Source organism: Malaclemys terrapin, chromosome 15, assembly GCF_027887155.1.
Source record: "Malaclemys terrapin pileata isolate rMalTer1 chromosome 15, rMalTer1.hap1, whole genome shotgun sequence".
Lineage (NCBI taxonomy): Eukaryota > Metazoa > Chordata > Testudines > Emydidae > Malaclemys > Malaclemys terrapin.
In genome coordinates this window covers 331628-353568 of record NC_071519.1, presented here as the reverse complement: position 1 = coordinate 353568, position 21941 = coordinate 331628, and the positions used below count along the sequence as shown (strand labels likewise).

At 67.0% G+C, this 21941-nt stretch overlaps 2 protein-coding genes across 3 annotated transcripts in view; one reads left to right on the top strand and one right to left on the bottom strand.

Annotated features, from left to right (window-relative positions):
- Positions 1–14453, bottom strand: part of MCM7 (minichromosome maintenance complex component 7) — a 14680-nt gene extending 227 nt beyond the window's left edge. Inside the window, exons 1-15 of the mRNA XM_054005556.1 lie at positions 14152–14453; positions 6728–6807; positions 6420–6584; positions 6218–6342; positions 5877–6057; positions 4945–5082; positions 4588–4737; positions 4297–4411; positions 3609–3740; positions 3364–3447; positions 2856–3249; positions 2678–2761; positions 1143–1311; positions 399–508; positions 6–47 (exon numbers count right to left, since the gene is read on the bottom strand). Of these exons, the coding sequence (XP_053861531.1) occupies positions 6–47; positions 399–508; positions 1143–1311; positions 2678–2761; positions 2856–3249; positions 3364–3447; positions 3609–3740; positions 4297–4411; positions 4588–4737; positions 4945–5082; positions 5877–6057; positions 6218–6342; positions 6420–6584; positions 6728–6807; positions 14152–14182 (2000 nt within the window). The 5' untranslated portion in view covers positions 14183–14453. The remainder of the gene's footprint in view (positions 1–5; positions 48–398; positions 509–1142; positions 1312–2677; positions 2762–2855; positions 3250–3363; positions 3448–3608; positions 3741–4296; positions 4412–4587; positions 4738–4944; positions 5083–5876; positions 6058–6217; positions 6343–6419; positions 6585–6727; positions 6808–14151) is intronic.
- An 85-nt stretch (positions 14454–14538) lies between these two features.
- Positions 14539–21703, top strand: AP4M1 (adaptor related protein complex 4 subunit mu 1). Of its 2 annotated transcripts, XM_054005793.1 has the most exons (16): positions 14539–14583; positions 15154–15219; positions 15566–15660; positions 15904–16010; positions 16179–16275; positions 16456–16566; positions 17022–17102; positions 18454–18516; positions 18693–18759; positions 19211–19264; positions 19411–19517; positions 19637–19728; positions 19807–19851; positions 19986–20036; positions 20148–20265; positions 20506–21703. In XM_054005793.1, exons 2-16 carry the CDS (start codon positions 15162–15164, stop codon positions 20695–20697), a joined length of 1338 nt encoding a protein of 445 aa, XP_053861768.1. In that variant the 5' UTR covers positions 14539–14583; positions 15154–15161; the 3' UTR covers positions 20698–21703. The 2 variants fall into 2 exon arrangements, with proteins under 2 accessions (XP_053861768.1, XP_053861767.1); XM_054005792.1 differs by lacking the exon at positions 20148–20265 and having other exon boundaries at positions 14540–14583; positions 20506–20614.
- The last annotated feature ends 238 nt before the right edge of the window (positions 21704–21941 follow it).

Below are 21941 nucleotides of genomic sequence, written 5' to 3'. Positions count from 1 at the left end.
TCAGCTCCCGCACCGCCGCAAAGATCACGTCCGCTGGCCGCTGTGTCCTGGGGAAAGGGGGATGCGTCAGCACTGCCCCCACACTGTCAGCCTCCACAAACCCCTTCCTGCACTGCCCCCAGCCCCAGGGAACCCCTGCCCCCAGCCCCCCCACTGCTCCCAGTCCCAGCCTCAGGGAACGCCCCCCCAGAGATCCCATCCGCTGCTTCCTTGGGGCAGGGGGGAGAGAAGAATGGAGCCACAGGAACGCCCCCCTCCCTAAGCAGGAATGTGCCCCTAACCCAGAGCGCCCTGCCCCCCAGCAGGACCCTTGGCTGTACGTGTGTGGGGAAGAGACTTAGGGGACGGAAGCCCTGCCTTGGCATTTGAATGTTAGGGGCACAAACCCCACGTCTCACCTGGTTTGCTGCCCCTTGTCCCCCAGCAGCGAGTCCTTGGACATCTCCATGAGCCGCATGGCCTCGTTCACGTCCTCCTTCTCTACCACATCCACCAGCCGCAGCCGGGCCTGGAGGGGAGGCGGCACGGGGAGGGGGTCAACGTGGGTCACCGGCTCTGCCCCACAACCCAGGAAATGCTTGACCACCAGCACCCATCCATCCCCAGCAGACCGAGACGAGGGGCAATACCCCGGGCCATTCCCAGCTATCGACCAAACCTCTGCCAATCCCGACCCGCCCAGCCTGGCGGGCGTTCCATCCCCACCCCCAGGGCGAAGGGGGCCTGGCCACTGCATGACCCGAAGAGCAGCCCGGGGCCTCTGGGTTCCTCCCTGCAGTCGATGGGGCCGGCAGGGGTCCCCCCGACGGGGTGTCCGGGGGGGCTCGCGAAGCGCTGACTCGGCAGTAGTTGGCTGCACACGCTACCTGCACGAACAGCACTTTGGAGCCTCTGGGACTGGCTGGGGGGACAGGACGAGCGGTTCCTGCTCCGGGCATCTCCCTCTCTGCCCCTGCACCCAGCTGCAGGCCAGCCTGGAGGGGGGGCAATCCGCTGATGCCAGTGGCCCCCCAGAGCTGCAAGCCCCCACACTGCAGTAGCAACCAGACGCTAGCTACCTGCACTGTCAGCACTTTAGCCCTGCGGAGCCGGGAACGGTGCCACCCCCCCCCCCCCCATTCCCTGCTCGGGTGGGCGCTCACCAGGGCACTGGCCAGACGCAGGATGCCCAGCAGTGTGCGGGCCGACGTGAAGGTCGTGTCTTTGCTGGCCCAGGCCTCCTTGCGCATCTCCACGTAGGCGGCTGTGATGTAATCAGCCAGCGCCTCCGGCACGGTCGGCTGCTTCCGTTTACACATGCTGATGTAGCGCCTGGGGGAGCAAGGGGAAGATGGGTTAATATGGGGGGAGGGGAGGGGGGGGGAGAGAGAATCTGCCCCCCCTCCCCAGCAGGATGCTCAGGGCATAGAACCCTGGCTTCCAGCCTCCCCCCCCCCCCCCCCCCCCCCCCCCCATAACCCACCTGACCCCACGGAACATAAGAACGGCTGGACTGGGTCAGAGCAAAGGTCCATCTAGCCCAGTATCCCGTCTGCCAACAGTGGTCAATGCCAGGTGCCCCAGAGGGAATGAACAGAACAGGGAATCACCAAGTGATCCATCCCCTGTCGCCCATTCCAGCTCCTGGCAAACAGAGGCCAGGGACACCATTCCTGCCCATCCTGGCTAATAGCCATTGATGGACCTATCCTCCATGAACGTATCTAGTTCTTCGCTGAACCCTGTTATAGTCTTGGCCTTCACAACATCCTCTGGCAAGGAGTTCCACAAGTTAATAGTGTGTTGGGTGGAAAAAATACTTCCTTCTGTTTGTTTTAAACCTGCTGCCTATTAATTTAATTGGGTATCCCCTAGTTCTTGTGTTATGAGGAGTAAATAACACTTCCTTATTTACTTTCTCCACACCCATCATGATTTTAGACCTCAATCATATCCCCCATTAGTCGTCTCTTTTCCAAAATGAGAAGTCCCAGTCTGATTAATCTCTCCTCATACAGAAGCTGTTCCAGACCCCTCATCATTTTTGTTGCCCTTTTCTGAACCTTTTCCAGTCCCGCTAGACCTTTTTTGAGATGGGGTGACCACATCTGCACGCAGTATTCAAGATAGGGGGCATCCCATGGATTTATAGAGAGGCAACATGATATTTTCTGTCTGATTATCTATCCCTTTCTTCATGATTCCCAACATCCTGTTCGCTTTTTTGGCTGCTGCTGCACATTGAGTGGATGTTTTCAGAGAACTCTCCACAATGACTTCAAGATCTTGAGTGGTAACAGCTAATTTAGACCCCATCATTTTATATGTATAGTTGGGATTATGTTTTCCAATGTGAATTTGCATTTATCAACATCCCATCCCAGAACTGGGGAGAGAACCCAGGAGTCCTGGCTCCCAGTCCCCCTGCTCTAACCCACCAGCCCCCTTCCCCTCCTAGAGCCAGGGAGAGAACCCAGGAGCCCTGGCTCCCAGTCCCCCCCCGCTCTAACCCACCAGCCCCGACTCCCCTCCCAGAGCTGGTGAGAGAACCCAGGAGTCCTGGCTCCCAGCCCCCCCCCCTGCTCTAACCCACCAGCCCCCACTCCCCTCCCAGAGCCGGGGAGAGAACCCAGGAGTCCTGGCTCCCAGTCCCCCCTGCTCTAACCCACCAGCCCCCAGTCCCCTACCGAGCTCTCACCTCATGAGCTTCATGTCGAGCTGCTGGAAGGCGCAGGGCGGCTGCCGGCTGTGCTGATGGACGTAGGTGATGTGCTGGGCCAACCTGTGGGGGCAACACGCGTTAGCGCTGCTCCCCGGATGCCCCATCCCGGCCCCAGGCCGCCCCCGAGCAGAGAGGGGCCCCCCCGGGCTCTCACCGCAGGTCGTTGTCCCGGTCGGGCCGGTCCTGGATCAGCCAGAGCAGGTCGAAGCGGGAGAGCAGAGCCGCCGGCAGCTGCACGTTCTGCTCCAGGCTGCGCTTGGGGTTGTAGCGCCCGTAGGCGGGGTTGGCGGCCGCCAGGATGGCGCAGCGGGCGTTGAGGGTGGCCAGCACGCCTGCCTTGGCAATGGAGATGGTCTGCTGCTCCATCACCTCGTGGATGGCCGTGCGGTCGCTCTCCAGCATCTTGTCGAACTCGTCGATGCAGCAGACGCCCTGGTCAGCCAGGACCAGCGCCCCGCCCTCCAGGGCCAGCTCCCCCGTCACCGGGTCCCGCAGCACGGCGGCCGTCAGCCCCACGCCCGACGAGCCACGCCCCGTCGTGTACTGACCTGGGGAAGGGAGGGGACAGTCAGAGCGGGTGGGCCCAGGCCGTGGGGCACTGACCTGGGGGGAGATGGGAGTCGGAGGGGGCCCCCTAGCCCCCGGGGTGGGGTGTTACTCACTGCGGGGGGCCAGGCGGTCGATGTACGAGAGCAGCTGGGACTTGGCCACGCCTGGGTCACCCATCAGGCAGATGTTGATGTTCCCTGGAGGAAGACCGTGAGGAGCTGGGTCAGCGTCAGAGCAGCCCCCCCACGGGATCGATCCCTCCCCCCCAGATACATATACACCCCCCCCGGCGTCCTCCCCCCGCCGCCCCCCTGCACTTCCTCGCCCCGGGGTTCTGTCTCCTCCACCTCAGACTCACCCCGAATCTTCATGCCCCGGGGGTTACGGTCCACGCCCCCCACCAGCAGCAGCAGCAGGGCCTTCTTCACATCCTCATGCCCGTAGATCTCGGGGGCGATGGAGGCTGCCAGCTTGTCGTAGAAATCCTCCTCTGCACACAGCAGGGGGGGGGGTCAGCAGGGCTGGGGCGGGTCCTTGATCCATGACTTGCCGCTTCCCCCCCCCAACCAGACCAGGGTGTGGAGAGGTGGCGGGGGGCGCTAGCAGGACGTGCAAACAGGGCTATACAGGGGAGATCTCACCCACGAGCAGGCCCTGTGCCTCCTCTGTCAGCTGCCCCACCCTCAGCACACCCAGGGGGCTGGCAGGAGGTGCCGCAGGGTACGGGGCGGGTGAGGGGGTCTCAGCTGCCCCACACTCAGCATGCCCAGGTGGCTGGCAGGAGGTGCCACAGGGTACGGGGCGGGTGGGGGGAGGGGATCTCGGCTGCCCCGCACTCAGCACGCCCAGGGGGCTGGCAGGAGGTGCCGCAGGGTACGGGGCAGGTGGGGGGGGGATCTCAGCTGCCCCACATTCAGCACGCCCAGGGGGCTGGCAGGAGGTGCCACAGGGCTGTGGAGTTGGGGTGGCTCCCCAGGGCCCAGCAAGGCTGGGGGCAGGGGATGAGGGGCTATGGGGGGGGGGGGGGAAGTGTGGGGGGGTGTCACCTGTGATCTGGCGCAGCTCGTCCTCTGTCAGCTCCCCTGACCCCAGCTCGTCCTCCTCGCTCTTGTTCATCTTCACGATGCGATGCGCCTCCAGGTAGGTCTCGGAGATCAGCCCCTGGGGGGAGCAGGGGGGCGCGTTACTCTAGGGGACCCGCCCAGCACCCACCCTTGGGGTGAAACATTCCCCATCTCTCCATCCCCCAGAACTACCTCAGCAACCGGCACGGGAGGTTGACCCAACCCGAGCCCAGCCCAGCCCCCCCGATCCGGCCCTGCCTCCCCCACTCTCACCTGGGCCATCTGCCGGAAGCCAGCTCTCAGCAGGGGCAGGAAGACGCCGGTGATGCTGACGTGGTCCCCAGGCTGGGCCAGCCGCGTGTTCTCGCCATGCACAGCCACGCTGATGGAGCGCGGGAGGTGCCCTACCGGCACCTGGTCGCTCTGCATGGAGGGGAAGAGGGAAAAAAAAAAAAAAAAAAAATCAGCCACACCCTCCCTCCGGGGACTAGCCCCCCCCCCCCCCCCCCGACTCTGGCAGAAACCCCTATAACCAAATCGGGGGGCACGCCGGGGAGCCCAGATCAATCTTTGGGGCCCCCCATTCATATGCCCCAACTCCCCTCCCCAGCCCGAAAACCCCCCACTCACATGCTCCTGCATCTTCAGCTCCTGGAACTTGATGAACTTGGAGCCACGGCTCTGCAGGTAGAGACGCCCCCCGGAGCGGTTGGTCTGGCACTCCTGGCTCGGGCACATGATCAGCGGCATGAAAGTCAGGGACTGGATCTGAGAGTGGAGGGGCGGGGAAGAGGGTCACAATGAACCAGCCACACAAACCCCCACCTGCCCGGTGGCTAAACAGGGGACTCGGCTGCTCCCCCATGCCCAGGTGGGGGGCATGACAAAGTGAGAATGTTTGTAATTATTTAATGAGGCCTAGATGTGCCTCAGATTCCTCTGGGGGTTACCTGGCTACCCACTGAGGGAAGGGGGTTAAGTTTGCTCTGAGGGCAGATTGAAAGACACAGGTGTGCACGTCACCTCCCTGTCTGGGGTGGGGGGATGCAGCCTCGTTAAGGAACTGGGTGAAAAGACCCAAACCCACGAGGGAGCCAGAGAGACAATGCAAGGGCCAGTGACAGAGCAGAGACCCCAGCAGGGAAGGTGGGAGGGGAGGGAGAAGTGCTGGCATCCAGCCAGGAAGAAAGTCAGACAGACTCTGAAAACAGGGATCCCCTAAGCCTGGCTTGGGGGAATTGCCCTGGGCTGACGCTTCACCCCTCCGTTCTCCGTGCTAACCCCCAGATCACCCGCTGCCCTGGACACCGCTGTCAGCACTGGCTGGGGTGCGCTGGTCCCTGCAGAACGGACAAGTCTCTCCCAGGGCTCAGTCTGTTTGACTCACTGACCAGAGCTCATGGAGGCGGTGAGGCCGTGTGGCTTCCCCCAGAGACCCCCCAGCGGTCCGGCACATGAAAGAGGCCCTCCCAAGAGACCGCGGTGGTCCGGTAGCTCCGTGACAGGGCGCTCGGCCCCGTCAGCTTCCCCCGAGCGGACAGACAGACAGCAGCTCCCCTCACCGGCTGGTAGGTCTCTGCTCCGCACTGGTCGCAGCTGTAGGTCGCCACCACCATCATGGGCTTGACCTCAGTGACACGGGTGACGATGCCGCGGACGGTGACCAGCTTCCCGATGCAGTCGGCCTTCACGTCCCGGATCACCCGGGCCTTGGAGCCCGATGGGGCCTTGAAGTACAGCTCGCTGTGGCGGAAGGAAGGAGAGCGGCAGGGAGTTAGAGACAGGAGGAGTTAAGGGATACAGAGCCTAGCTCCCGGCGTGGGGAGGGCTGGGAGACCCAGGGGCCTGGAGGTGAGGGGAGGGAGCCAGAGATGTCAGCGCCCCCCTGGCTCCAGGCACTCACAAGCGACGCAGCAGCTCCGGGGGGTACTGGTTCTGGGGGCTGTGCGTCTCCCCCGTGTCCCGGCCGCGCTGCTCCAGCATCAGCCGGTGCTCAATGTACACATCTAGGACGTCCTTGTGCACCACCTGGGGGGGCGGACAAGGGCTCCGTCAAGCACAGCCCCAGCCTCCCACTCCTGCCCCATCTCGCCAGCGCCCCTCACCTCCCGCTCCTTGTGCTGGGGCAGCAACTCGTGCACAGCGTCGGCGAAGAGGCGGACGTAGCGCTTGGCGTTCTCGCACACGGCGTCCACCAGCTCGGGGTCCTCCTCAGCCACCTCGTCCAGGTCAACGTACAGGGCCACCTGCTCCCGGTGAGCCAGAGACACCTGGGGGGGAGGGGCAGGGAGGGGTGCTGGGCTGAGCTGCAGGACTGGGGGAGACCCCCAGCTGCCTCCAGCACCCCCTGCTGGGGGGGAGGCTGGGGCAGCGGGGAGCATTGATGCGGGTGGGGGTGTTGTGGGGGTCTCACCAGCTGGTCCCGATACGGGAAATCCTTCTTGCCGAGCTCGCCATCCCGGCAGAATTCCTGCAAGAAGCGCTTCACCTTCTCTGAGGGGCGACAGCGAGAGAACGTCAGACCCGGGGACCGCCCCCACGCACCGATTCGTCCCCCAGCTTCCCCACAACAATCCCCACCCTGCCCCACACTGGCACCAACCCCCCTAAACCTCCTGGCAACGGCCTACTCCACACCCATCCCCTCAACACCCCGCTCCCTGCACCGACCTCACCCCACAGCACTCCCTCCCTGTACCGCCCCCAATGTACCCCACATCCCTCCTCCAGCCCCCGTACATCCCTCTGCAGCACCCCCACCCATCCCCCTCCCTTAGTGCCCCTCATCCCCTCAGCCCTACCCCACAGCACCCACCTCCCCCTAACCTCCCTGTACCGCCCCAATGTGCCCCAATCCCTCCTCCAGCCCCCACATCCCTCTGCAGCACCCCCACCCATCCCACTCCCTTAGTGCCCCTCATCCCCCCCAGCCCTACCCCAGAGCACCCCCCTCCCACTAACCTCCCTGTACCGCCCCACATCCCTCCTCCATCCCCCCTACATCCCTCTGCAGCATCCCCACCCATCCCCCTCCCTTAGTGCCCCTCATCCCCCCAGCCCTACCCCACAGCACCCCCTCCCCCTAACCGCCCCGTACCGCCCCAATGTGCCCCAATCCCTCCTCCAGCCCCCACATCCCTCTGCAGCACCCCCACCCATCCCACTCCCTTAGTGCCCCTCATCCCCCCCAGCCCTACCCCACAGCACCCCCTCCCCCTAACCGCCCTGTACTGCCCCAATGTGCCCCACATCCCTCCTCCAGCCCCCACATCCCTCTGCAGCACCCCCACCCATCCCCCTCCCTTAGTGCCCCTCATCCCCCCAGCCCTACCCCACAGCACCCCCTCCCCCTAACCGCCCCGTACCGCCCCAATGTGCCCCAATCCCTCCTCCAGCCCCCACATCCCTCTGCAGCACCCCCACCCATCCCACTCCCTTAGTGCCCCTCATCCCCCCCAGCCCTACCCCACAGCACCCCCTCCCCCTAACCGCCCTGTACCGCCCCAATGTGCCCCACATCCCTCCTCCAGCCCCCACATCCCTCTGCAGCACCCCCACCCATCCCCCTCCCTTAGTGCCCCTCATCCCCCCAGACCTACCCCACACAGCACCCACTCCCCCTAACCTCCCTGTACCGCCCCACATCCCTCCTCCAGCCCCCGTACATCCCTCTGCAGTACCCCCACCCATCCCCCTCCCTTAGTGCCCCTCATCCCCCCCAGCCCTACCCCACAGCACCCCCTCCCCCTAACCGCCCCGTACCGCCCCAATGTGCCCCAATCCCTCCTCCAGCCCCCACATCCCTCTGCAAGACCCCCACCCATCCCCCTCCCTTAGTGCCCCTCATCCCCCCAGCCCTACCCCACAGCACCCCCCTCCCCCTAACCGCCCTGTACCGCCCCACATCCCTCCTCCAGCCCCCCTACATCCCTCTGCAGCACCCCCACCCATCCCCCTCCCTTAGTGCCCCTCATCCCCCCAGCCCTACCCCCCACAGCACCCCCTCCGCGTAACCTCCCTGTACCACCCCACATCCCTCCTCCAGCCCCCCACATCCCTCTGCAGCACCCCCACCCATCCCCCTCCCTTAGTGCCCCTCATCCCCCCAGCCCTACCCCCCACAGCACCCCCTTCCCCCTAACCGCCCTGTACCGCCCCAATCCCTCCTCCAGGCCCCCTACATCCCTCTGAAGCACCCCCACCCATCCCCCTCCCTTAGTGCCCCTCATCCCCCCAGCCCTACCCCACAGCACCCCCTTCCCCTAACCGCCCTGTACCGCCCCAATGTGCCCCAATCCCTCCTCCAGCCCCCTCATCCCTCTGCAGCACCCTCACCCATCCCCCTCCCTTAGTGCCCCTCATCCCCCCAGCCCTACCTCCCACAGCACCCTCTTCCCCTAACCTCCCTGTACCGCCCCACATCCCTCCTCCAGCCCCCCTACATCCCTCTGCAGCACCCCCACCCATCCCCCTCCCTTAGTGCCCCTCATCCCCCCAGCCCTACCCCACAGCACCACCTTCCCCTAACCGCCCTGTACCGCCCCAATGTGCCCCAATCCCTCCTCCAGCCCCCACATCCCTCTGCAGCACCCCCACCCATCCCACTCCCTTAGTGCCCCTCATCCCCCAGCCCTACCCCACAGCACCCACCTCCCCCTAACCTCCCTGTACCGCCCCACATCCCTCCTCCAGCCCCCACACATCCCTCTGCAGCACCCCCACCCATCCCCCTCCCTTAGTGCCCCTCACCCCCCCAGCCCTACCCCACAGCACCCCCCTCCCCCTAACCTCCCTGTACCGCCCCACATCCCTCCTCCAGCCCCCGTACATCCCTCTGCAGCATCCCCACCCATCCCCCTCCCTTAGTGCCCCTCACCCCCCCAGCCCTACCCCACAGCACCCCCCTCCCCCTAACCTCCCTGTACCGCCCCAATGTGCCCCAATCCCTCCTCCAGCCCCCACATCCCTCTGCAGCACCCCCACCCATCCCCCTCCCTTAGTGCCCCTCATCCCCCCCAGCCCTACCCCACAGCACCCCCCTCCCCCTAACCTCCCTGTACCGCCCCACATCCCTCCTCCAGCCCCCACACATCCCTCTGCAGCACCCCCACCCATCCCCCTCCCTTAGTGCCCCTCATCTCCCCAGCCCTACCTCCCACAGCACCCTCTTCCCCTAACCTCCCTGTACCGCCCCACATCCCTCCTCCAGCCCCCCTACATCCCTCTGCAGCACCCCCACCCATCCCCCTCCCTTAGTGCCCCTCATCCCCCCAGCCCTACCCCACAGCACCCCCTTCCCCTAACCGCCCTGTACCGCCCCAATGTGCCCCAATCCCTCCTCCAGCCCCCACATCCCTCTGCAGCACCCCCACCCATCCCACTCCCTTAGTGCCCCTCATCCCCCCAGCCCTACCCCACAGCACCCACCTCCCCCTAACCTCCCTGTACCGCCCCACATCCCTCCTCCAGCCCCCACACATCCCTCTGCAGCACCCCCACCCATCCCCCTCCCTTAGTGCCCCTCATCCCCCCAGACCTACCCCACACAGCACCCCCTCCCCCTAACCTCCCTGTACCGCCCCACATCCCTCCTCCAGCCCCCGTACATCCCTCTGCAGCACCCCCACCCATCCCCCTCCCTTAGTGCCCCTCATCCCCCCAGCCCTACCCCACAGCACCCCCCTCCCCCTAACCTCCCTGTACCGCCCCAATGTGCCCCAATCCCTCCTCCAGCCCCCACATCCCTCTGCAGCACCCCCACCCATCCCCCTCCCTTAGTGCCCCTCATCCCCCCCAGCCCTACCCCACAGCACCCACCTCCCCCTAACCTCCCTGTACCGCCCCACATCCCTCCTCCAGCCCCCACACATCCCTCTGCAGCACCCCCACCCATCCCCCTCCCTTAGTGCCCCTCATCCCTCCAGACCTACCCCACACAGCACCCCCTCCCCCTAACCTCCCTGTACCGCCCCACATCCCTCCTCCAGCCCCCGTACATCCCTCTGCAGCACCCCCACCCATCCCCCTCTCTTAGTGCCCCTCATCCCCCCAGCCCTACCCCACAGCACCCCCCTCCCCCTAACCTCCCTGTACCGCCCCACATCCCTCCTCCAGCCCCCCTACATCCCTCTGCAGCACCCCCACCCATCCCCCTCCCTTAGTGCCCCTCATCCCCCCAGCCCTACCCCACAGCACCCCCTCCCCCTAACCGCCCTGTACCGCCCCAATGCCTCCTCCAGCCCCCATATCCCTCTGCAGCACCCCCACCCATCCCCCTCCCTTAGTGCCCCTCACCCCCCCAGCCCTACCCCACAGCACCCCCCTCCCCCTAACCGCCCCGTACCGCCCCACATCCCTCCTCCAGCCCCCCTACATCCCTCTGCAGCATCCCCACCCATCCCCCTCCCTTAGTGCCCCTCATCCCCCCAGCCCTACCCCACAGCACCCCCCTCCCCCTAACCGCCCCGTACCGCCCCACATCCCTCCTCCAGCCCTCTGCAGCATCCCCACCCATCCCCCTCCCTTAGTGCCCCTCATCCCCCCAGCCCTACCCCCCACAGCACCCCCCTCCCCCTAACCTCCCTGTACCGCCCCAATGTGCCCCAATCCCTCCTCCAGCCCCCACATCCCTCTGCAGCACCCCCACCCATCCCCCTCCCTTAGTGCCCCTCATCCCCCCAGCCCTACCCCACAGCACCCCCTCCCCCTAACCTCCCTGTACCGCCCCACATCCCTCCTCCAGCCCCCCTACATCCCTCTGCAGCACCCCCACCCATCCCCCTCCCTTAGTGCCCCTCATCCCCCCAGCCCTACCCCACAGCACCCCCCTCCCCCTAACCTCCCTGTACCGCCCCAATGTGCCCCAATCCCTCCTCCAGCCCCCACATCCCTCTGCAGCACCCCCACCCATCCCACTCCCTTAGTGCCCCTCATCCCCCCCAGCCCTACCCCACAGCACCCCCCTCCCCCTAACCTCCCTGTACCGCCCCACATCCCTCCTCCAGCCCCCACACATCCCTCTGCAGCACCCCCACCCATCCCCCTCCCTTAGTGCCCCTCATCCCCCCCAGCCCTACCTCCCACAGCACCCCCCTCCCCCTAACCGCCCTGTACCGCCCCACATCCCTCCTCCAGCCCCCGTACATCCCTCTGCAGCACCCCCACCCATCCCCCTCCCTTAGTGCCCCTCATCCCCCCAGCCCTACCCCACAGCACCCCCTTCCCCTAACCGCCCTGTACCGCCCCACATCCCTCCTCCAGCCCCCACACATCCCTCTGCAGCATCCCCACCCATCCCCCTCCCTTAGTGCCCCTCATCCCCCCAGCCCTACCCCACACAGCACCCCCCTCCCCCTAACCGCCCTGTACCGCCCCAATGTGCCCCACATCCCTCCTCCAGCCCCCACATCCCTCTGCAGCACCCCCACCCATCCCCCTCCCTTAGTGCCCCTCATCCCCCCAGACCTACCCCACAGCACCCCCTCCCCCTAACCTCCCTGTACCGCCCCACATCCCTCCTCCATCCCCCCTACATCCCTCTGCAGCACCCCCACCCATCCCCCTCCCTTAGTGCCCCTCATCCCCCCCAGCCCTACCCCACAGCACCCCCTCCCCCTAACCGCCCTGTACCGCCCCACATCCCTCCTCCAGCCCCCCTACATCCCTCTGCAGCACCCCCACCCATCCCACTCCCTTAGTGCCCCTCATCCCCCCCAGCCCTACCCCACAGCACCCCCCTCCCCCTAACCTCCCTGTACCGCCCCACATCCCTCCTCCAGCCCCCACACATCCCTCTGCAGCACCCCCACCCATCCCCCTCCCTTAGTGCCCCTCATCCCCCCCAGCCCTACCTCCCACAGCACCCCCCTCCCCCTAACCGCCCTGTACCGCCCCACATCCCTCCTCCAGCCCCCGTACATCCCTCTGCAGCACCCCCACCCATCCCCCTCCCTTAGTGCCCCTCATCCCCCCAGCCCTACCCCACAGCACCCCCTTCCCCTAACCGCCCTGTACCGCCCCACATCCCTCCTCCAGCCCCCACACATCCCTCTGCAGCATCCCCACCCATCCCCCTCCCTTAGTGCCCCTCATCCCCCAGCCCTACCCCACACAGCACCCCCCTCCCCCTAACCGCCCTGTACCGCCCCAATGTGCCCCACATCCCTCCTCCAGCCCCCACATCCCTCTGCAGCACCCCCACCCATCCCCCTCCCTTAGTGCCCCTCATCCCCCCAGACCTACCCCACAGCACCCCCTCCCCCTAACCTCCCTGTACCGCCCCACATCCCTCCTCCATCCCCCCTACATCCCTCTGCAGCATCCCCACCCATCCCCCTCCCTTAGTGCCCCTCATCCCCCCAGACCTACCCCACAGCACCCCCTCCCCCTAACCTCCCTGTACCGCCCCACATCCCTCCTCCATCCCCCCTACATCCCTCTGCAGCACCCCCACCCATCCCCCTCCCTTAGTGCCCCTCATCCCCCCCAGCCCTACCCCACAGCACCCCCTCCCCCTAACCGCCCTGTACCGCCCCAATGCCTCCTCCAGCCCCCATATCCCTCTGCAGCACCCCCACCCATCCCCCTCCCTTAGTGCCCCTCACCCCCCCAGCCCTACCCCACAGCACCCCCCTCCCCCTAACCGCCCCGTACCGCCCCACATCCCTCCTCCAGCCCCCACACATCCCTCTGCAGCATCCCCACCCATCCCCCTCCCTTAGTGCCCCTCATCCCCCCAGCCCTACCCCACACAGCACCCCCCTCCCCCTAACCGCCCTGTACCGCCCCAATGTGCCCCACATCCCTCCTCCAGCCCCCACATCCCTCTGCAGCACCCCCACCCATCCCCCTCCCTTAGTGCCCCTCATCCCCCCAGACCTACCCCACAGCACCCCCTCCCCCTAACCTCCCTGTACCGCCCCACATCCCTCCTCCATCCCCCCTACATCCCTCTGCAGCATCCCCACCCATCCCCCTCCCTTAGTGCCCCTCATCCCCCCAGACCTACCCCACAGCACCCCCCTCCCCCTAACCGCCCTGTACCGCCCCAATGTGCCCCAATCCCTCCTCCAGCCCCCGTACATCCCTCTGCAGCATCCCCACCCATCCCCCTCCCTTAGTGCCCCTCATCCCCCCAGCCCTACCCCACAGCACCCCCCTCCCCCTAACCTCCCTGTACCGCCCCACATCCCTCCTCCAGCCCCCACACATCCCTCTGCAGCACCCCCACCCATCCCCCTCCCTTAGTGCCCCTCATCCCCCCAGCCCTACCCCACAGCACCCCCCTCCCCCTAACCGCCCTGTACCGCCCCAATCCCTCCTCCAGGCCCCCACATCCCTCTGCAGCACCCCCACCCATCCCCCACCCTTAGTGCCCCTCATCCCCCCAGCCCTACCCCACAGCACCCCCCTCCCCCTAACCTCCCTGTACCGCCCCACATCCCTCCTCCAGCCCCCACACATCCCTCTGCAGCATCCCCACCCATCCCCCTCCCTTAGTGCCCCTCATCCCCCCAGCCCTACCCCACAGCACCCCCCTCCCCCTAACCTCCCTGTACCGCCCACTGCCCCATGTAAACAAAGCGGCACGTGGAGGCGGCGCGCGCCCGGATCCCTCCGCCCCGCCCACCCCTCGGCGGACGGACACTGTTTCGCCGGGCGCTGAGACTCCGCCGTGACATCACTTCCGGGGCGACCTCGCGTCCCGCCGCGCGGGAAACGGATACCCCGCCCCCGGCCGCGCTGCAGCCAATGCCAGCCCGAGGCCCGCCCCCTCCTCCGGGCCGCGGCCAATAGGATCTCGCCGGGCCCCCGACCGGCCGCGTGGGCACCACCCACCTGTCTCCGCGGCGTAGTCTCTGGGCGCCATGGTGGGGGTTGGGGGGTCCCTCAGTCCCAGGTTCCTCCGTGTCCCCGATTGGGTCGGTCCCGCTACAGGTCCCCGTTGGGGTCAGTCCCGTCCCGTTGGCTACGGATCCCGGTTGGGGTCCGTCCCGGCCGCTCGCGGCCCGTTGGCTACGGGTCCCCGCTGGGGTCCGTCCCGTCCGGGCTGCTGCCGCCCAGCACCGCTCCACACTCTCGCTGCTGCCGCCGCAACCAAAAGTGGCGCGAAACTATAGACTCCTCCTGCCACGTGCCCGCCCCGGGCCAATCAGTGCCCGGCACGTGACCCGCCCAGCCCGCCAATCGCAGCTCGGGTAGAGCGTCGCGCGGAGGCCCCGCCCAAGCGTTGCCGTCACGTGACAGCGCAGCAGCCCGCGCCGGATCCAGGTTCGAACCGAATCAGCAGGACCCCACAAGCCCCGCCCCCTCTTAAAGGGGCCGCGACCCCGGGGCGGGCCGGGGGGGGTTCCTGTCTCAGGGGGCGACGCCCGGGGGGGCGGTCTCGGGCGAGGGGCGGGGTCCTTGGAGGGTTCCTGGGGGCGGACCTCAGGGGGAGAGGCGGGGCCGCGGGGGAAGGGGCGGGTTGTAGGGATGCGGTTCCGGGGATTGTGGGCGGGGTCTCGGGGCAGGGGCGGGGCTACGGGTTCGGGCGGGGTATCGGAAGCAGGGGCGGGGCTCTGGGGTTCGGGGCGGGGTCTCGGGACAGGGGCGGGGCTCTGGGGTTCGGGGCGGGGTTTCGGGGGCAGGGGCGGGGTATCGGGGGCAGGGGCGGGGCTACGGGTTCGGGGCGGGGTCTCGGGACAGGGGCGGGGTATCGGGGGTAGGGGCGGGGCTACGGGTTCGGGGCGGGGTCTCGGGACAGGGGCGGGGCTCTGGGGTTCGGGGCGAGGCTGAAGGGGGTGGGGCCGGGGTTTGGGGGCAGGGTCCAACTCACTCTCTTCCCCCCTCCCCCCGCAGGCCCGGAGATGTTGTCGCAGATTTTCATTCTCTCCTGCAAGGGAGACAGACTCGTTCACAAGGACTGTATCCTGCCCCCCAGAACCCCCCACCTGTCCCCTCCAGCCCCCTGGCTCCTCAGTGTGGGCCCCCTGCAGCCCCTGGCTGCCCCCCGATTGGCTCCTGACATTAGCCCCCCTGCGCCCCCCCCATCAGCTCCCCTCTAAGTTCCACCTAAACCATCCCCCCAGGCCAGGGGTCATATCCCCCCCCCACGGGTCCCCCCCCTCCCGCCCCCAGGAACCTCCTGCCCCGGGAACACCACTGCTGGGGGGCTGCCCAGACCCTGGGGCTGCAGCTGGGCGTTGCTGGGGGGAAGCTCACAGCCACCTGCCACCCTGATGGGGTCGTTTCTCCTTAACCCACCCCCCAGTCTGTGGCGAGGCCGGCGGAGGCAGCACCGATCTGGTGGACACTTTCTATAGGAAGATCACAGCCCTGCCCAAGGACCAGGCACCCGTCTTCATGGTACCGGGGCGGGGGGAACGGCACCACAATGGGGCGGGTTAAGGGTCTCTCTGGTAACGGGAGGGGGTGTCGCTATGGGGATGAAGCAAGCATCGCTGTGGTAACAGAAGTGGGGAGCATCTCAAGTATCGCTATGGAAACCGGGAAAGAGGGGGCATGTCCGTGTGGTAAGGGGGGGGCATTGCCCTGGTGGGAGAGGGGGCTGACTAACTCTGCTTGTGTCCGTCCCCCCCCGCGACGCAGGCGCATGAGGGGCTGCATTTCGTCCACGTGCGACACGCCGGCCTCTACTTCGTGGCCACGACGGGGCACGATGTCTCCCCATTCACCATCATCGAGTTCCTCAACCGGTGAGGCGGGGGGGGGGGGCAGGAGTGACCCTGGGTGGGGGAGGGGGCAGATGGGGGGATAAGCCTCAGCCCCGGGGGGGGGGCGCAGGCCAGGGGACCTGGGGCAGGGACTGGCAGCAGCAGCCGTCTGTGCCCTCACCCTCCCCCTGTCTCCCTCCCTTCCCACAGGCTGGTGACGCTGATCCGCGATTACTGTGGCTCCCTCAGCGAGAAAACCGTCAGCCTCAACTTCGCGCTCATCTACGAGCTGCTGGACGAGATGCTGGTGTGTGCGGGGGGGCGTCTGGGTCTGGCATGGCGGGGGGGGGTCGCTGCCGTGGGGAAGCTGCCCAGGTCAGACACCCCACCTGGAGCACCGCTGTGGGGAAGCTCGCAGTGCTGGTGTCCTGTGCCAGTGGTGGGGGAGTAACTGCCCCCCCCATTCTGTGCTCCCCCCCCCCCCCAGGACTACGGCTACGTGCAGACCACGGCGCCGGACGTGCTGCGCAACTTCATCCAGACGGAGCCTGTGCTCAGCAAGGCCTTCAGCCTGCTGGACCTGGGCAGCGTCGGCCTGGTGAGAACAGCCCCCGAATCCCCCCATGTCCCCTCCCCCTTTGGTGCCCCCCTGGGCCTGGTGAGAACAGCCCCCGAATCCCCCCATGTCCCTTCCCCCCTCAGTGCCCCCTGGGCCTGATGAGAACAGCCCCCCAAATCCCCCCCGCATCCCCCTGGTGAGAACAGCCCCCCAATCCCCCCCATCCCCCTGGGGAGTACAGCCCCTAAATCCCCCCCGTGTCCCCCCCTGGGCTTGGTGAGCCCAGCCCCCAAATCCCCCACCCAGTGACTGCCTGATTCCTGCCCCCCCCGCAGCCTGAGGGTCTCTCCTCCCATGGCCAAGCCCAGGGCAGTGGCTTCTCCAGAGAAGGTGTTACCCTGAGAGGGGTCAGGCCATGGGGCACCTGGTGCCCCTGACACTCCCCAGGGCTCCATCCCGGGGCCCTACTCTGACCCTGCCCCCTCTGGTTTCAGTTTGGAGCAGAGACGCAGCAAAGCAAAGTGGCTCCGAGCTCGGCCGCCAGCCGCCCCGTGCTGCCCCCCCACGGGGACCAGGTGAGACACCCCTCGAGCCCCCCAGCAGTGAGCCCTACCCTGCCTCCGGCACTACCCAGGCTGGTGTCACGGAGCCCCCGGGCGATGCTCTGGAACTGCTCCCCACAAAGCCAGTCAGGACTTTGGGGAGCCGATGTGACGGAGCAGGGAGCAGGGCAGATTTGACCTGGGAATGTTGCAGGGGGGTTGCAGTGGGGATGTGGGACTTCCCTTGAAGGAAGCTACCTGAGCTGTAACCTGAGCCAGGAACGGGGGTGGGGAGAATTAACACCTTCTGCCCGGGAGACTGAACAAAGGAGAGGAGCAGCGGGAGGAGTTTGGAGTTAGTTTTCGGTTGGGGCTGGGTGGTGCAACGCAGGGAACCCCAAGCTGGGGTCCAAGCTCCCTGAACCTCCCCGAGGGACCTAATTGAGGGGGTCTGGTCGTACCTACACGCTCTGCTTGAGACTGTGTTCCTGTCCTTAAATAAACCTTCTGCTTTACTGGCTGGCTGAGAGTCACAGTGAATCTCGGGAAGAGGGGTGCAGGGCCCTAACTCCCCCACAATCCGCAACAGCCTCCTCTCACATGGCTTCACCTCCTGGGTCTGACCTCGGAGCATTCAGCATCCCCTTTTCACACCGTGCACTTCCCACAGTGAGTCGCCCGGGCGGGGTCCTGGGGCAGCCAGAGGGTCCTGCACCCCCACTTCGCAGTCAGCCGTGACTCCCAGCCAGCCGGGGACACAGAAGGTTTATTAGTCGACAGGAACACAGCATAGGGCAGATTTCAGAGTAACAGCCGTGTTAGTCTGTATTCGCAAAAAGAAGAACAGGAGTAATTTGTGCCACAAGTACTCCTGTTCTTCTTTTTGAGCATAGGGCAGAGTTCGTTAGCACAAGTCCACCTTGTGGGGAGGGAGGCGAGGGCCAGGGCTGGTCCCGCCCCCCCCGGCGCCCCAAGCCAGCCAGACCGACTCCTTCCAGCTGCCTGGCCCCTGCCCGGCCCATTGCTCCTCCTACGGCCTTCTGGGGCTAAGAGTCACTTGGTCGCATCCCCCTCCAGGGTCTCAGGTTAGGAAGGGGGGTTATAGCATCCCTGCAGGCAGCTGGAGCAGCCCCCGCAAAAGTCACACCCCCTTATTCCCACCACCTAGACACTGGTGCAGCGCACAGGGAAACTGAGGCACACACAGCATTCGTGCGAAATAGTAAGACTCACACAGGCTCACATAGAACATAAGGGAAAATCCCCACTGCGTCACCCCAGTCCCTCCGTGGGGGGTGGGGGCGCACGGATCCACCTTCCCCACGGTGGGGGGGCTGGGCCCTGCCCGCAGCCGTCACTCGCTGCCCGGCATCTCTCCCCGCAGGGCGCCAGGAACGAGGTGTTTCTGGACGTGGTGGAGAGGCTGACGGTCGTCATCGCAGCCAACGTGAGTCGGGGGGGGGGGGGGGGGGGGAGGGAGGTGTCCGGCACAGGAGTCCTGGGCCCTCCCCTCACAGATCCACAGGGTCTTAGCAAGGCCCCAGGTTCCCTTGCCCCCTGGGGAAGCTGCTGGGGGCTGGTTCATTGTCAGGGACTCACCCCCATCCCCTCCTTCCCACCCAGGGCACCCCCATGAAGGCCGACATCCAGGGAGAAATCCGCCTCAAGAGTTACCTGCCCAGCTGCTCCGGTGCGTAACGTCTGCAGGCCCGGAGCCCCATGGGCCCGAGTCGGCTGAGACGGGCCCGCCGGGGGCGCTCTTTCCTGGCAGTCAGTGCTGGGGCTGAGGGAGCAGGATGGGGGGGCTCGGCCGAGGGCGCAGGGGGCACGGCTGGTGGCTCGGCCAGTGGAGCGGGGTGTGGCCGAGGGCGCAGGGGGCGCGGCTGGTGGCTCGGCCAGTGGAGCAGGCTGGGGCAGGGGCTTGGCTGGTGGCTCAACCGGGGGAGCAGGGCGGGGCCAAGGGCGCAGGGGGCATGGAGCTTGGCTGGGGGAGCGGGGTGGGGGGCTCGGCCGGGGGCGCAGGGCCGGAGCGGGGCAGGGCCAAGGGTGCAGGGGGCATGGGACTTGACCGGGGGAGCGGGGCAGGGGGCTCGGCCGGCATCGGGGCAGCTCTCCCGTGACGCTCTCCCCTCTCCCTGCAGAGCTGCGCATCGGGCTGACGGAGGAGTTCTGCGTGGGGAAGTCAGAGCTGCGAGGTGAGTGGCTGGGCGCTGGTCTCTGCTCTGCCTGGCGGGGGCGCCCTGGCTTTGATCCCGCCCCCCCCTGCAGGCTACGGCACCACCAGTCTCCGCTCTGCCTGGCGGGGGCGCCCTGGCTTTGATCCCCCCCTCTCCCCCCCCAGGCTACGGCACCGCCGTCCGCGCCGACCAATGCGCCTTCCACAGCTCCGTGAAGCTAGACGAGTTCGAGAGCAGCCGCATCCTGAAGGTCACCCCCAGCCAAGGGGAGGTGAGCCCCACGGCCTGCCCTGACCCCCCCTCTGCAGCCCCACGGCCTGCAGCTGGGCGCCCAGTGTGGGGACCGGGGGAGGTGAGCCCCACAGCCTGACCCCACTCTGCTCTCCCCAGCTGCCGGTGATGCAGTACCAGCTGTCAGACGACATCCCCTGCGCCCTGCCCTTCCACCTCTTCCCCACGCTGGAGAGGGACCCCACGGGCAGGTGAGTGAGCGGGGCATCCGGGAGCACAACGCCCCTCGGCCCAACGCCTCGGCCCTCACCCTTCCCATCTCCCCACAGGCTCCGCATCTACCTCAAGCTCCGCTGTGACCTGGCTCCCAAAAGGTAAGAGCCCGGGGAGCTGGGAGGCTCCCTAGGGTGCGGACGGCCCCTGCCAACCATGTCCCCCTCCCCAGCAGGCTCCCAGGCTGCTGCGTGCCCCCCCCCGGCCCCAGTTCACCGCTTTCTCTTCCCTCCAGCCAGGCCCTGAACGTGCGAGTCCAGCTGCCGGTGCCGAAGGGGGTCGTCAGGTGGGTGACCGGGGCTCCGGGCGGGTCTCCCCTCTAGTACCGGGGGCTGCATGCTGGGGGGACGGCGCTGGGGGCAGGCCTGCCCCCCCCTGACTCTCTCCTCTCCCCCAGCCTGTCCCAGGAGCTGAGCAGCCCTGAGCAGACCGCTGAGCTGCAGCCCAGCATCAAGGCCATTCGCTGGGTGATCCCGCGCGTCCAGGGGGGCTCCCAGCTCTCCGCCCTCTTCAAGGTAAAGCTGGCCTGGGACGCGGAGGGGGGAGACGGCCCTGGCCAGGGGGATGCACCCCTGTGTTAGGGAGAGGGAGCAGAGACCCTGCCCTCTGGAAGGAGGATGAGCTGTGGGGCAGAGGCGTTAATGAACGTCTCTAACGTCTATGCTGGGGTCTGACGGTGCCAACCCCACCCCACATAAGGGGGGCGCGTGTCGTGCTCTGCCCCGGACAATAACGCCCCCGCTCTCTCCCTGCAGCTGGAAATCCCAGGGCTGAGCAGCTCCTCACTGCTGGAAGTGGGGCCGGTGAACATGTCCTTCGAGCTGCCCATGCACACCTGCTCTGGCCTGCAGATCCGCTTCCTGCGCTTCACGGCCCCACAGGCCGGGCTGCCCCACCGCTGGGTGCGCTACGTGTCCCACAGCGACTCCTACGTCATCCGCCTCTGAGCCCAGCCCAGCCCCGTCGCTGGGTGCGCTACGTGTCCCACAGCGACTCCTATGTCATCCGCCTCTGAGCCCGGCCCAGCCCCACCGCTGGGTGCGCTACGTGTCCCACAGCGACCCCCTAGTCCTCCGCCTCTGAGCCCGGCCGCAACACTGGGTGCGCTACGTGTCCCACAGCGACCCCTAGTCCTCCGCCACTGAGCCCGGCCGCAACACTGGGTGCGCTACGTGTCCCACAGCAACCCCTAGTCCTCCGCCTCTGAGCCCAACCCCACCGTTGGGTGCGCTACCTGTCCCACAGCGACTCCTACGTCATCCGCCTCTGAGCCCAGCCCCACCGCTGGGTGCGCTACGTGTCCCACAGCGACCCCCTAGTCCTCCGCCTCTGAGCCCGGCCGCAACACTGGGTACACTACGTGTCCCACAGCGACTCCTACGTCATCCGCCTCTGAGCCCAGCCCCACCACTGGGTGTGCTACGTGTCCCACAGCGACTCCCACATCCTCCGCCTCTGAGCCCGGCCGCACCGCTGGGTGCGCTACGTCTCCCACAGCGACTCCTACGTCATCCGCCTCTGAGCCCACCCCACCACTGGGTGCGCTACATGTCCCACAGCGACTCCTACGTCATCCGCCTCTGAGCCCAGCCCCACCACTGGGTGTGCTACGTGTCCCACAGCGACTCCTACGTCATCCGCCTCTGAGCCCTGCCCCACCGCTGGGTGCGCTACGTGTCCCACAGCGACACCTACGTCATCCGCCTCTGAGCCCAGCCCCACCGCTGGGTGTGCTACGTGTCCCACAGCGACTCCTACGTCCTCCGCCTCTGAGCCCAGCCCAGCCCCACCGCTGGGTGCGCTACGTGTCCCACAGCGACTCCTACGTCATCCGCCTCTGAGCCCAGCCCAGCCCCGCCGCTGGGTGCGCTACGTGTCCCACAGCGACTCCTACGTCATCCGCCTCTGAGCCCGGCCCAGCCCCGCCGCTGGGTGTGCTACGTGTCCCACAGCGATACCCTAGTCCTCCGCCTCTGAGCCCGGCCCAGCCCCACCGCTGGGTGCGCTACGTGTCCCACAGCGACTCCTACGTCATCCACCTCTAAGCCCAGCCCAGCCCCGCCGCTGGGTGCGCTACGTGTCCCACAGCGACTCGTACGTCATCCGCCTCTAAGCCCAGCCCAGCCCCGCCGCTGGGTGCGCTACGTGTCCCACAGCGACTCCCACATCCTCCGCCTCTGAGCCCAGCCCC

Bases quoted from the DNA above. Each gene is read 5' to 3' on its own strand.
- AP4M1 (XM_054005793.1), top strand. From the start codon at position 15,162: ATGTTGTCGCAGATTTTCATTCTCTCCTGCAAGGGAGACAGACTCGTT. The intron at 19,852-19,985 runs GTAAGAGCCCGG...TCTTCCCTCCAG, and splicing joins TGTGACCTGGCTCCCAAAAG to CCAGGCCCTGAACGTGCGAG. The intron at 20,266-20,505 runs GTAAAGCTGGCC...CTCTCCCTGCAG, and splicing joins AGCTCTCCGCCCTCTTCAAG to CTGGAAATCCCAGGGCTGAG.